Genomic DNA, 13016 nt, shown 5'->3' with positions numbered 1-13016 from the left:
GAAAAGGGGTCTGCCCACTGCTGGGTGGGGCTAGTCTCAGAAGGTCTGTGTTTGAGGGGACCATGGGCATCTTCCTGGCCCCCCAGCCCCTTTTAGAGATGCGTTGCCTGGGGCCGAAAGGTTCTAACCCAACTGTGCTGCTCTCTCTCCATAAGTGACTTTGGACCAGTCCCCCTGGTAAAGTGGGTTATTGTTTGGGGTTTTATTAAATTAGGTTTTAATGACCCAAGTGTCGCATGAATATACTCATCTTAAAAATTAGGACAGTTCTGTTAAGGCTGAAGTTTCTGACCCCCGTCCTGCGTCCATCTTTCTTTTCACTCCCCTCCCTGGGGGGTGACCATGGATATTGCATACGTGTGCTTGGTGTTTTCCCAGATGTACACGTAGCCTCCTACGCTGTCTCCCATGTGGCATGTGCCCTGCATGTTAGTGTGTACAGACCTGCCTGGTTTTTGGACCCGCTGTGTACGCGTGGCAGTTTCCTCTGACGGCCTTTCTGCATGGTTCTGACTGTTGGCTCATAGGAATGGTGCTGCCCTCAACGTCCCTGAACTTGAATGTGCCTCCCTGATGCGTACGTGTGAGTGACGTGCCAGGGTGGACATCGAGCTGTGGAGTCACTGGGCACTAGGGTTTTGCAGGGACAAACGGGAGAAGGTGCCGAGTGTGGGGGACTAGGGAGCTACAGGGAGAGGCCAGAAGCTCATACCTAGTGTGCCCCACATTGCGTCAGACACCCCCCGGGTATTTCGTCCACATTTTCTCACTGACTTCTCTTTGACGCCTAAATCTCCATTTTACAGAAGAGCAAGATGGGGGCCAGCGGAGTTCAGTCGGTGTCTGCGGTCAGTCAGCCACCAAGCGGGCAGGTGCCCTGACTCCCAGGTCCTGTGGGTTCTGTAAATGGAGCATCCCTGCCCTGGACAGTGGGCTCTCGCTCTCAGTGAGGCCTGCCCACAGCAGTGCCCCGTCCCTGCTGCTGTGCGAAGTGTGCTGGGAGGAGACAGCTCGCTAGGAATTTCCTGGGGCAGCTCCAGGGCAGACAGCTTGAATGGAAGGGTTACAGGGTGGCTGGGTCCTGCCTCCCACCCTTCTGTTCACCGGCCTGCCCCAGCCCTGTACGTCCCTGGAATCTATAAGTTGTGCTGTGTTCTGTGGGCACCAGGAGTTTCCTTTGAAACCTGTGGCACCAACATCTGTTAGTTCTTAGAGCACAGAAAGATTGACAGAACTGCTGGGACAGGCGGGGGTGAAGGGGGGGGAGATATTAAGCTCAGGAGTATGAAGTCTCAAAAACAAAGAGGAAAAACCCCAACGGAACTCCAGCCCCGCTCCCCAAGGCCCTGCTTTGATGTGGTTTCCCGTCCCTGAAGGCCTTATAAGGCATTGTGCCTGTGATTCTGGGTTCAGGGCTGGTGCTGGCCTCTCCTCCTGGGGCCCAGTGTGGGGCAGGAGAAGGGCGGTGCTGGGATTCTGGAGGAAGGCAAGTGTGGGCCCTGTGGCCTGAGAGGCCACCAAGCCCGGCCACTGGCCAGGGGGCAGCCTGGCACTAGGCTGGGAGGGGCAGGAGGTCTGGGCATCCAGGAAGCCTTTGATCAAAACTTGGACCAGAGGCTGCTGCTGACTGTTCTGGAGGCCAGGAGAGAGGGGACCTGGGACTGGGGGGCAGAGTGATGGCTGAGTAGACAAAGGAAGCAGTGATGGGAAGTCACTGCATACGAAGTCCCACACACCTGGGCTTCTCACAGGGCGGGGGCAAAAGGTGTGGGCTTTGGACCCAGAAGGCCTGCCTTCAATCCTGACTCTGACACTTACTAGCTGTGTGACCTCGGGTAAATCATTAACCTACCTCTCTGTGCCTCAGTTTTCTCACCTGTAAAGTAGGTTAGTAATGGTACTACCTCATGAGGGCTAAGTGCAAAGCTCTAAAAGCAGCAGGCAAGACAGGATGGGAGCGTGTTTCCAGATGTCTGTGGGGCACCTTGGGTCTGGTGAGCCTTTAGCTTCTCCCAGCACGGTTCTGGTAGCCCTCTGACCGTGGTGGTAGGAATAAACTTAAGGCCTGATCCCTTGAGCCCCAATCGTGGTGTCAGGCAGGACGCTAAGCACTTTATATTCAGCGGCTTACTTAATCCTTACACCCACCCTGAGGCATCGTCAGAGCTGCCCTCCCTGTGTACACAGTGGAGATAAAGCCCCCTCAACCGGATGTCGCAGCATGTGTGAGGCAGAGCTGGGATTTGAACCGTGGTCTGACTAACTCTTGTTCCATGCCGTGCACTCTCCGTACGGGGGCTCCAGTGGGGCTCGTGGCTGTAAGGGCCTGAGTGGCTTCCTGCAGGATGGTCCCGAGTGCCTGGCCTGGGACCTTGCATACAGGGCTCCCAGCCAGGGCTCACCCAAGTCCCAAACCTAGAGGGGAACCTTTCAGACCCACTGGACAGATGGGAGTGTGTGGCCACTGACCCACTGCACTTCTGGCAATGCTGGCCAGGCTGCTGACCAGGCTGGTTTCCTTGCATTTCTTTAAATGTGATCCTTGGGCCCTGCCAAGTGCCAGGACTCTTGGTCACCTCTGTCCGCATGCTCACAGAAGGTCTGATCCACTGTACAAGCTCAGGTGGCGCTGGCTGGAATCTTAGCTCTGCTCCTCACCAGCTGCCGATCAGGAGCTGGCGTCTTGGGGCCTCTTCCTCATTTAAACACAGGGCTAGTGGGAACCCTGTTCTCTGGTGATTCCTGTGAGGGACCCATAGGCCAGTGCCTCATATACCATAAACACTTGGTTAGTGATGTGAATGGCTTTCATTGGCATTATCGTCCTGTCTGATATGGTCCTTGAGGATTGGGGGGGGCACTTTCTTTGTAGAAAAAGAAACACTAATAATAACTAAACCTCTCACTTTACCATTTGCAAATCATTTTTTATTCCTTGAGAGATGGAAAGAGCAGGGTTGTTGTGATGGTTAAAGGACATTTTATATATATATATATATGCTGAGCACGGTATCTGGCACATAAGAAGTACACAGTGTCAGCTATCATATAATTGTTGTGGTTTATCACTGTGCCCATTTTACAGATAAGCAGACTGAGGTTCCAAGAAGGTAATGGCTGGCCCCAGGTCCAAGGGTGGGGGAGGTGATGGAGCCAGGACAGGATCCTATGTCTGGCTCAACATCCCATGTTGCCTCTGGCCTAGCGATTCAAAGCTTGACGACCGCAGATACTGCCCTCCACAGGCCCTGACTGTCTGGCTCAGTGGATGAAATGAATTTTTGCGGTAGTCCAGCACAGTATGTCAGCAGACCTTGGTGCTGAGGAGCTTTCAAAGTGTTATACGGAGCAGGGTATGATGTGGTGGGAAGACGCCAACCCCAGAATGTGCCAGAATTTGCCAGAACTCTGCTTTAATATGCAGGCACATAGCTTTGATATGTCAGAGAACTTGGTCCTCCCAGCAGCCAGTTCTCAGAGAGCATTGAAGCCGTCATCAGAGTGATGACTGCAGGTGTGTTATACGCTCTGTGAGGCATCATTATGGGGTCCCAGATGGCTGCTTTGTTGGTGGTGACGTTTGGAGTCTTTAAACTCTTCCAAGTGTGCCAGTAAAAAGACACGAGTGCTCCAAAGTCTTTGTCTCGCAGATCCTGTGGGCCTTGCTGAGAGCGGTCAGGGTGATGCTGAGGTCAGCGCTGAGCCCCCGCCCCCCTGTGGACCTCAGCAATAGAGGTCTGTGGTTCTCTTGAAGACAGTCCCTTGCTCCTGTGAGGAAGTGCTGCCTGCCAGGTTTTTGGCGGAGGCGACATCCGTCTTCCTCTGGCATGAAAGATCGGCTTTAATTGGCTGCTGGGGCGTCCCAGCCATCTAATGATGCCACCTGAGTGCATCCCTTTCCTGTCACCGTCTCCCAGCTCCCCTGTCAACTCCGGCTTTGTTAACACAAACAGCCAGTTTACAAGCCCAGGAAATGTTCCGTGATTATAATAATTGGCGGAGGAGGAGAGAGAAACCATCCTGACTAGAGGAATAAAATAGCCTGGTTTGGAATTGAATAGGATACAGGAGTCTGAATGACCACCTTTTAACAACCTGTGAGAAAGAGTGTGCAATGCCCCAGAATGATTTGAAAGATGTGAAAGAAGAAAGAGACCAGAGAATACCAACCCTAATCCATAAAATGTTAGCTGTTTATCGTAAAAACAAAAAGCCGTAATGGGGGTGGCCGGTTAACTCAGTTGGTTAGAGCGTGGTGCTGGTAACACCAAAGTTACTGGTTCAATCCTCGCATGGGCCATTGTGAGCTGTGCCCTCCTTAAAAAAAAAAAAAAATTATATAAAAAAAAAAAAAGCCAAAAAAACAGAAGACTTACTTACCTCCAGCTGTGTCCAGTTGACAAGATCAGATATACAAAGCGTTTTTAAAATTTAATTTTGTTATTTTTTTCTTAATCAAAATGAACACTTTTAAGCATCTGAGCTACAGGATTTTTTTCTTTCTTTCTAATTTTTAAAGGAGAGGGTGCTTTCTTTCCTTTTCCTTTTCACTTTTTTTCAAAAAGAAAAGTTGGTGACAGCTGCTGAGTTTGGGCTTTTTATCGCTTGTCATTTTGTGGTTTGAGAAGTGCTGCCGTGGCATAATTGTGAGCATCAAGAGAGATAGGCTGTGGAAACACCCTGCCCCCCCCAAAAAAAAAAAAGAAGCCCCTCATCTCTCCCCTCAGAGAGGAGTATTTCCCAAAGTGGGTTCCTCGGAACATGAATCCCACGTCATGCTTTTGAAAAATAAAATTCCTTGGTCTAAATAGGCTTAAGGATTGCAGCATAAGCTAGCGCATTATTTGGGTATTCACAGTGCCCGTTGCCATAGTAAGTCTTGCAGTAAAGGACCTTGTTTAACTTTGTTCAAAACAGTCTTTTTTGATCACAGAACTCTTCTTGGCAGGACACCAATAAATACAGAACAGTTTGACGAGCGCTAGTCTAGCTTCTTGTCTAGCGTCATCCTGCTGGGGTGGGGTCAGATAGATGGGACCTTTTGTGACATCCCAGAAATGTGCCAGCCTGTGGGCCAACCATACTTCCCTGGCCAACCTGACAACATCCGAGGGGCAGCCTGACCAGGCCGACTGGGCGCTCGCTGTCATGTGGGATGAGGAAGCAGACATTTTTAACTCACGCATGGGGACCAGGCAAGGCATGTGCAGGGCTCAGGCTGGTTATCAGAAAGTGCGTGTGGCAGAGAGACGTGAGAAGCGTGACTGAAGTCACAGCATGTGGGTTCCTGAATGTTGTGCTGGCGAGTTTGGAGTTATGTTAAGGTCAGTAGGAACCCATCCTACGGCACATGAGACCCTCTTTATAAACCCACCAAGACAGCCCGTCTGGGACCCTCTGTTGGAGGAAGGATACAAATTGATCTCTCTTCTCGTAGACCACAGGCGGGGCTTATTGGTCCCTAGCCAATCAAGTTGGCTCAGTGGGTTAGTTGAGGAACATTTTCCGATCTCGTCTTTGTCTTTTTCTGGGGTGGAGCGTACGATTCCCTTCCTGAGGGAGAAATGTGGTCCTGTGTAGTGTTTCACCGTGGGCTGTAGCCTGAGAAAATGTACTTCCTGAAAAGCCAAGTGGTGATTAACTCTTCAAGTGTGACAGGACCTACCTCAGTTGACCTAAATTCCCATCGGAAGAATCAGAACAGGGTCCCTGCTTCCTTGCAGCCAGCCAGGCACATGTTTATGACACCACCTTTACTGTTCAAATGCCAGGCTCCTACCTAACCCCAATACTTCCTTAATATCCCTCTTTTGTCTTCCTTTAGGAGCTTGTGGGCGAAGTTTTCAGAGAAACACTCAGCGAGGAGGAAGAGGAAGACTTTCGCCTGGAAGGTACTGAAATACATTGTGCTCTTTCCAGGGAGCAGTGAGGTGGGGTAGGGGCCATCTGGTCTACCCCATGTCCCGAGTGCCCCGCAGAAAATTTGCAGGCCAGGAAGAGGACAGGACTCTGCCTCTCGGTGGGGGTGGGTGGAGGTGTGTAGGGGTGAGGTGCAAGAGGGAAGTGTGGCTTTATAGGTCCCTGTTCAGGAGGAGCCAGACCACTTGGGTTCACATCCTGGCCTGCTCTGTGTTAGCTGTGGGACCTTGGACAGGTGGTTTTACCTCATCTTCTCTGTTGGGAGGTCGTAGTAGCTACTCATGGGTTCCTCAAACAGGAGTAGACATGTAGAAGCACTACTTAAAGTAGCTATTATGTTTCCCCGTTTCTCCATTCATGTCACTCACCTGGAGCACAAGTGAGTGGGCACGTACACAGATACACACACACACACACACACACACACACACACACACACACCTCTCCCTTCCCTCTCTCCTCTGTTTCTTTCTTCAAGGGGAAGCACCGTGTTGTAGAAAGAATTGGGACACTTGAGAGGGTCAGCCACCACTGGTATGCTACCTTGACTTTGGGCAAGCCACGTGACCTTTCTGAGCCTTCCTTTCCACGTTTGTAGGATGGGAAGGAGGGCCCTTTCCCTGTGAGACTCTCTGAGTTGGTGCAAGGAATGGATGGCACCTGAAAGTGTTTGTAAGTGGGATGGCATTTCCATTTTTTACACAGACTCAGAGGAGAGAATTGCTGAATTGGGGCAGCCTGAGGACAGTGAGGCCTTCTCTGCTGGGGCGGAGGGTGGAAAGGTGGTGGCAGGCAGCTGGCGGGAGAGCTGGGCACTCAGGGGTCTCTGGGAAGCATCTAGGCCTTGGGGGTCCTGTATGGCCTTGAGAGGAGAGCAGACGGTGCCAAGAAGTCCTCCAGAGGAGCCTGGGCCAGACTTCAGGACTCTGGTCACATCTGGCTGGAGAGCTGTTATAAAGGTAGAATGTCAGGCTCTAGCCCAGACCCGCTGAGTCCAGTCTGCATTTTAATAGGCTCCCAGGTGACTTGTACGCACATTGCATTTTGAGAAGCACTGTTTTAAGAGAGTCACTCAGTTGCCCAGGAGTTAGAGGCAGGCTGGGGATGCAGGCATCTATCAAACTGCTCACATAGGAGCAGATCCTCAATCAAAGGGGAGGCGTCTAATGGACAATCAGCTTTGTCCAGGCTGGGGTTCCCCTTGAGTGTGTTTGCCAGCAGATTTGGTGGCTGCGCTCAGGAGCTCCCCCAAGTCTCGGCTGTTATCCTTGGCTCCATGGAGAGATGTCAGGAGTTGGTGCTTAGAGAAGATCTGGGGAGTCAGGTAAAGGTCTGTAGGATATAGGCCCTGGGGACTGAGGTGACCCCAGACATTGATTATCTGGGCTTCAGTACTCACTCCATTTATCTGTTCATTTGCTCATTCACATGGTAACCTATTAGCAAGTTCATTCTCTTGTTCATCCATCCGTCCATCTATTCCATCTATCAGCCATTCACCATCCAGTCAGCCACCCACCTGTCCACTCATCAATCTTCCATTCATCTACCTGTCACTGACTCATCGCATTCCCGTCACCCACCCACACACTAACCCATGACGCAGCCATCCAGCACTCATCCATCCATCCATCCGTTGTTCTACCCATCACCCACCCATCCTTCCATCTACTGCCCATCCGTTCATCTACCTACTCTTCTGTCAATCATCCATCAGCCAGCCAGCACTTACCTATCCCCCTGCCACCCACAACCCATTCTCTGCCCATCTATTCTTCATCCATCACTCATCCCATAATCTACGTAACCATCCTTCAATTATCATCCAACTGTCTCTCCATCTGTCTTTTTATCTATCCATTATTTATTGAACCCCAGATTATTGCCCCAAATGAGGCACTTCTCTGTCCGCTGAGTCTCAGTCTGAAATCAAATGAGATGTCTTGCCCATGGAATCCACCTCCCTCTGAAAGGGAGGGTCGCTTTGTTCAGTGTCTGCGTTCAGAGCACGAGCCCTGTTGGTGAGAAGTAGAAGGAACACGGCCCAGGAGCCCATCGAGCTGGCTCCCCTCCCAGCCGGCAGTGACTTGCTGTGGGTCCTGGTCGGGTCCCTCTGTCTCTGGGCCCCCTCGCCCTCTGGAATGATGAGTGGGGATGTGGAGCTGGACGTGGTGGGTACTCAGAGGATGTGGGCACCATGTAGGGAGGGCAAACCCCTGTGGGGGTGGCACTTACAAACACTGGTTAGTGGATGCGGGATAAATCCGAGGGGCCCGAGGGGCCCAGCTCCTATCGGGGAAAGCGTGGGAGGTTGGCGGCACTTGTTCTGACCCCGTGGCCCTCCAGCTGCATGCCAGGCTTCGAGGGCAGCCTGGCGCCTTGCCGGTCACTTATGGTGTCTGGGCACTTTGGTGACACCACTGATAAGAAAGGGCGTTGGGAGCTGATCGCCTGCCTCTGTTTCCCAATGAGGGGAGGTTTGATTAGGTTGTTGGTGGTCAAGCTTTTCAGTCTTTTTCTTCAATCAAAAGCAGTAGCTCCTTCTGGACACGGAAGAAGGGGACTAAAATTGCAAAGAGTGGTCAAAGAGGCCTGTCGTGTTAACTGTAATGCTTTAACGTTTACAAGAATGCAATCACATATTCCCCCTGAAATGAAAGACTAATGACAGAATTAAAAAGTGAAAATAGTAAGTCAATAAAGCAGTAAGAGTAGGGCTGCTCTGGCTGTGCCGGGGCCTGCCTGCCCAGGCACAAGGGAGGCTGGGCCCAGTGACCGTCGGTGGCCCCCCAGCTGCCTACACCAGGCTGGGGGACATGGCTGTGTGTGGCAGGCCACCGCACGGCTGGGCCTGGGGAGAGCAGGTGCTGCCCGGTCCTGGCCACGGAGAAGCCTCGCCTGGAGCTGAGGCTGGGAGAACAAGCTGAATCCTGAATCTCCTCTTTGTCTTCCTGTTGGCCAAGTTCATTGCCTCTTGGCGGGCTGGAGGGCTGTTTAAAATGGGAGAAAAAAGGCCATCTGAGGCGTGAAGATAAAAAGAAGTCTTTTAGCCATCCCAGGAGAGGATGGCTTTAGCTCCTGCGTTGTTATGTAAAGCCAGCCCTAATCCAGAGTCTTAACCGCCTTAACTGGCCAGCTGGGAGCACGTGGGATGGGAGATTAAGGAAGGGCTTGGTGCAGGGCTGGGGAGGGCTGGGCTGTGGAGGTCCTTTTGAACCGGGGAAAGAACAAAGTAACCATCAAAAGTCCCAAGCTCAGAGCTGGCTGGGTACTGCCAGGGCGGGATATGTGGCTTTAGTGGGGGAGAAGGGGAGTGGAACCCTTTCTCTGCTGACCCAGCTAGGGGTGTGAGGACAGGGAGGTTCAACCCCACACTTCACCCACCTGACTTCCCAGCCTCCCCGCTGGGGTAGGACAACAGGTGGTGGCAGACTGTGGCTTGTGGCCTGAGGTGCGAATTGGTGCCAGCTCTTATGGCAGACCCACGTCCCCCTGAGTGGCCTCCAGGAAGTGCTGGGTCCGGGGGTGTCCTCCCAAACGAGCACAGGCTGCAGCTACTGCTGGATGCCCGTCAGAAGGGAAAGGTCTATAAATGGTCGCAGGCCCCTTCTCTCTGGGTCCCCTCTCTCCCTCCCACCTAGTGCTGTCCCCACCCTTCCTTAGCCTCTCGGCTCACTCCTGCCTCTCACCCTCTGGCCTCTGCTCACTGACCCTCAGCCTCCCCAAGTGCCCATTTCTAGTGCTGTCCCCACCCTTCCTTAGCCTCTCGGCTCACTCCTGCCTCTCACCCTCTGGCCTCTGCTCACTGACCCTCAGCCTCCCCAAGTGCCCATTTCTTGTCTCCAACCTCTTTGCCTGGGGGTAAAAGCCACTTGGCATCTTCTGCAGAAAGCTGACTCCAGAGAGCCCAGTCCAACCTGCTGGTCCTGCTCAGAAAGGATGCTGACGTCAGGTGTCCCCTCCCATGGGGCCCAGCTGCTCCCTTCCCTCTGGCCCCAGCCTTGGTTTGGCCAGGCAGGGCCTGTGGGATGTCTGCTGCCCAGGCCCCAGGGTGGCTGTGCCTGGGGTAGCTGGTCCTACCAAATGAAGTAGTGGTGTTGGGACTGAGACCTGGGGACCTGTCCCAATGTGCACGGTCCCCGAATTCTTCCTCCTCTCATCAGAGTCCACAAGAGGTGCCTTCTTTCTCCCTTTTATTCTGACTTCCTGGGAGTCTGCAAGTCAGACCCCAGTTCCCCCAGCCTGGCTTTGCCACGACTCACTGTGTGACCTTGGGTGAGCCACTTAACTTCCCTGTGCTTCAGTTTTCTTGTTGGGGGCAATGATAACACGTCTTCCTCAGGGTTCTATGGAGACAGTGAGGTCAGTGACATAGGCCCAGAGAGGAGCCCTGGTACCGTATGTGAGCTGTCATGATTCTTGTTGTTTCATGGGTCCATCGTTCTTGAAGAGAAGCCAACCAGTGTTTATAATCATTTGCTAGTCCACAGCAAATAAGGCCAACTTAAAATCAAAGCTTCTTTAATCCTATTAGAATCTCTGGATGGCTCCTTCTCCCAGTGTGTGGCATAGGGTCTGGTATGCCTTAAGTGCTCAATAAATGCTCACTGGAAGAATGGAGTCAACACCCTGAAGTCACTGAGGTCTGGTGAACCTGTCCCTCAGGCCACCCAGGCTGGTCCCGTGTACCCCCTCCTCAGGGCCCAGGCCAGTCCATCCAGGCTCCAGGTGTGAGATGTCAGCCTTTCACAGAGCTGAGGAGCCCTTGCGGGATGGCCTTTAGTCCCCTTCATTTGTAGTTGGAAAGCTGAGGCCCAGAGACGGGGCGGGACCTGTCCAAGGTCACACAGCAGACAGAACAGAACTCGGGCCTCTCTGACTTCTCACTCAGCAAGTACCAGCTGAGCACCTGCTGTAGATGGCGGGCACTGCTGAGCCTGGGTTCTCAGCCACGAACAAGGTAGGTGGGCCCTGCTGTCTGGATGTCTGCGTCAGAGAGGCAGGCAGTGAATAAAGAAACCAGACAGTGAGCCTGCAAGTTGGTGGTGTGGGGCTCTGCTAGGAGGGAAAACCCTGAGGTCAGGGCATGACCAGGCCTCTGTGAGGATGTGACATTTTAGCTGAGAGGCAGATCCCGGGATGCAGCCAGCCCTGGGCAGGTGTGGAAGTAGAGCATCCAGAAGCAGAGAGCAAAACCCCGCGATGGAAGGAACTGGGTTTCAGGGAAGAACAGAAAGGAGGCCCGTGAGGCAGGAGGAGACATGGGGATGAGGGTGTGGCAGTCGGCAAGGGTGGGACCATGTTCTTGGGCTTTCTGCTGCTTTTGAAGGGAAACCCTTGGCAAGTTGTAGGTCGGTGAGTGCCAGGTTCTGACAAGATAGTTGTGGCTTCTGGGAAGAATGGGTCATGCAGAGGGAGGAAGGGGGCGATGAAAAAGGAGGTGATTGTAATAATGCTGGTGAGAGGTGACGAGGCTGCCTGGAATGGGAGCTGTGAGGCTGGAGAGAAGAGGATGGAACTGAGGGGAGGGGTGAGGTGGGGTGAGGAGGTGGATGGGGGGAAAGAAAGCAACCCGGCTACACCTTAGACTTTGGCCTTAAGGAACTAAGGAAATGGCGGTGTCACTTCTGAAGTAGAAGTTTTGGCAGGTGACAATCAAGGCTTTTGTGTTTGGACGTGTGGGGTCCAAGATGAGATGCCTGTTGCACATCCAAGTAGAGATGCTGAGTAGGCAGGTGGACACTGAGTTTGGAGTTCAGGGAGCATTTGGGGGAGACAGAGAGGACGTCTCCTCAGGAAGTAGCCACAGATGGTTCCAAATGACTTCCTGGCAAGGCTGGTCAATCGGAGGGGCTGGCTGGTGGCTCCCTGCACATCTGAGAGAAAGGGGAGTTCACTGGAGAGGAGCAGGACCCCCAGACAGAGGGGCAGGCGGGCCACACCCCGCTGGCTTCCCTCCTTCACTAAAGAGCCTGTCCTGCTAGCGAGCGAGCGTCAGTCGGCCAGACTCCACTCACTGTAGCCCCCAGAAGCCCCGGTTTCAGCAGTGACAGCAGTTTCTCTCAAGTCTCTTCTTCACAAAAGCTCAGCTTGAGCAGTGGAAATTCTGACTTGTGTCAGATACCAAGGAGGCTTTAATAGTTTCAAGTAGCTCGGGGTTAGATTTTAAAAGTTGAATTTCATCCCATGTTTTAACTTGGGCAAGGATGGGGGGAGAGTGGAAGAGACATGATATTTTTAGCCTAAAGAAGGCTTTTTTTCCTTTTCCCTTTTCCTCTCCCGGTGTTTCCCCCTCCCTCCTTGAACAGATGTTTCGTCTCAGTCCTATTTGAACCTCAAAGTACAGTGGCCATCAACCTTATGCTGAGGAAAAAAACAACCAAAAAACCGGAATGCTATTTGTTGGGAAGGTTTTCTTTTTTTCCCTCTTATTTTTTCTTTCCTCTTTCCCCTTACTCACAAGTAACCCTTAAATAAAGTCTACGTACAGTAAAATGTAAAATGCAGCCTGGGCAGGCAGGATGGTGGAGACAGACCTTGGGTGGCATTTCTCGCCTCAGGAAGGGGTAGATAGCTGCTGGTGGAAACTGCCGGAAGCCACCTTAGAGAGTCTTGCATTGGGTAAATCACGGGGTTTTTTTGGGGGGTAGGAGGGGAGGGTCCTGAAAAGCAGGAGCTCTAAGTGATAGGTAGTTAATTCAGAATTCTTTTGGTTCTTTGGGATACTCTACCCAAATTTGCTTAAGCTTTGGTTCATGAAATTCAAAACTCCTAGGGTAGAGCTTGCCTAAAAAGGACTGGCTAGATCCAGGAGCTCACACCATGTCATCCACACACACACACTCACTCGCTGCCTCTCTCACCCTCTCCATCACCTCTCCCTCTGCCTTCCTGTTAGCTCGTCGCCCTACGGTGTTGAAGATGATGGTCTAGCTCTAGGCGCTCACATCCTAGGAGCTCAACCATCACCGGTGAAAGAGAGCTCCTGAGTCTCAAAACTTCTTGCAAAAGTTTGAGCCTCACTTTACTGGCCAATCATCTAGGTTTTGTGGGACCCAAAGCTTACTCAGTTTTGGGGGGCTGCCTTCTTTAAGAAA

The 13016-nt window shown here is 52.4% G+C and overlaps 1 protein-coding gene across 3 annotated transcripts in view; it reads left to right on the top strand.

The window, feature by feature from the left end:
• The window catches only part of NKD1 (NKD inhibitor of WNT signaling pathway 1), a 73177-nt gene that overhangs the window by 40494 nt on the left and 19667 nt on the right, over window positions 1-13016 (top strand). For all 3 annotated transcript variants that reach the window (XM_019732371.2, XM_019732372.2, XM_074314914.1), the window contains one exon: window positions 5825-5891. In XM_019732371.2, the coding sequence (XP_019587930.2) occupies window positions 5825-5891 (67 nt within the window). The remainder of the gene's footprint in view (window positions 1-5824; window positions 5892-13016) is intronic.

This window comes from Rhinolophus sinicus, linkage group LG11 (genome assembly GCF_036562045.2).
Source record: "Rhinolophus sinicus isolate RSC01 linkage group LG11, ASM3656204v1, whole genome shotgun sequence".
Taxonomy (NCBI): domain Eukaryota; kingdom Metazoa; phylum Chordata; class Mammalia; order Chiroptera; family Rhinolophidae; genus Rhinolophus; species Rhinolophus sinicus.
The sequence above is the reverse complement of the archived record's forward strand: the minus strand, read 5'-3'. Positions and strand labels throughout refer to the sequence as shown.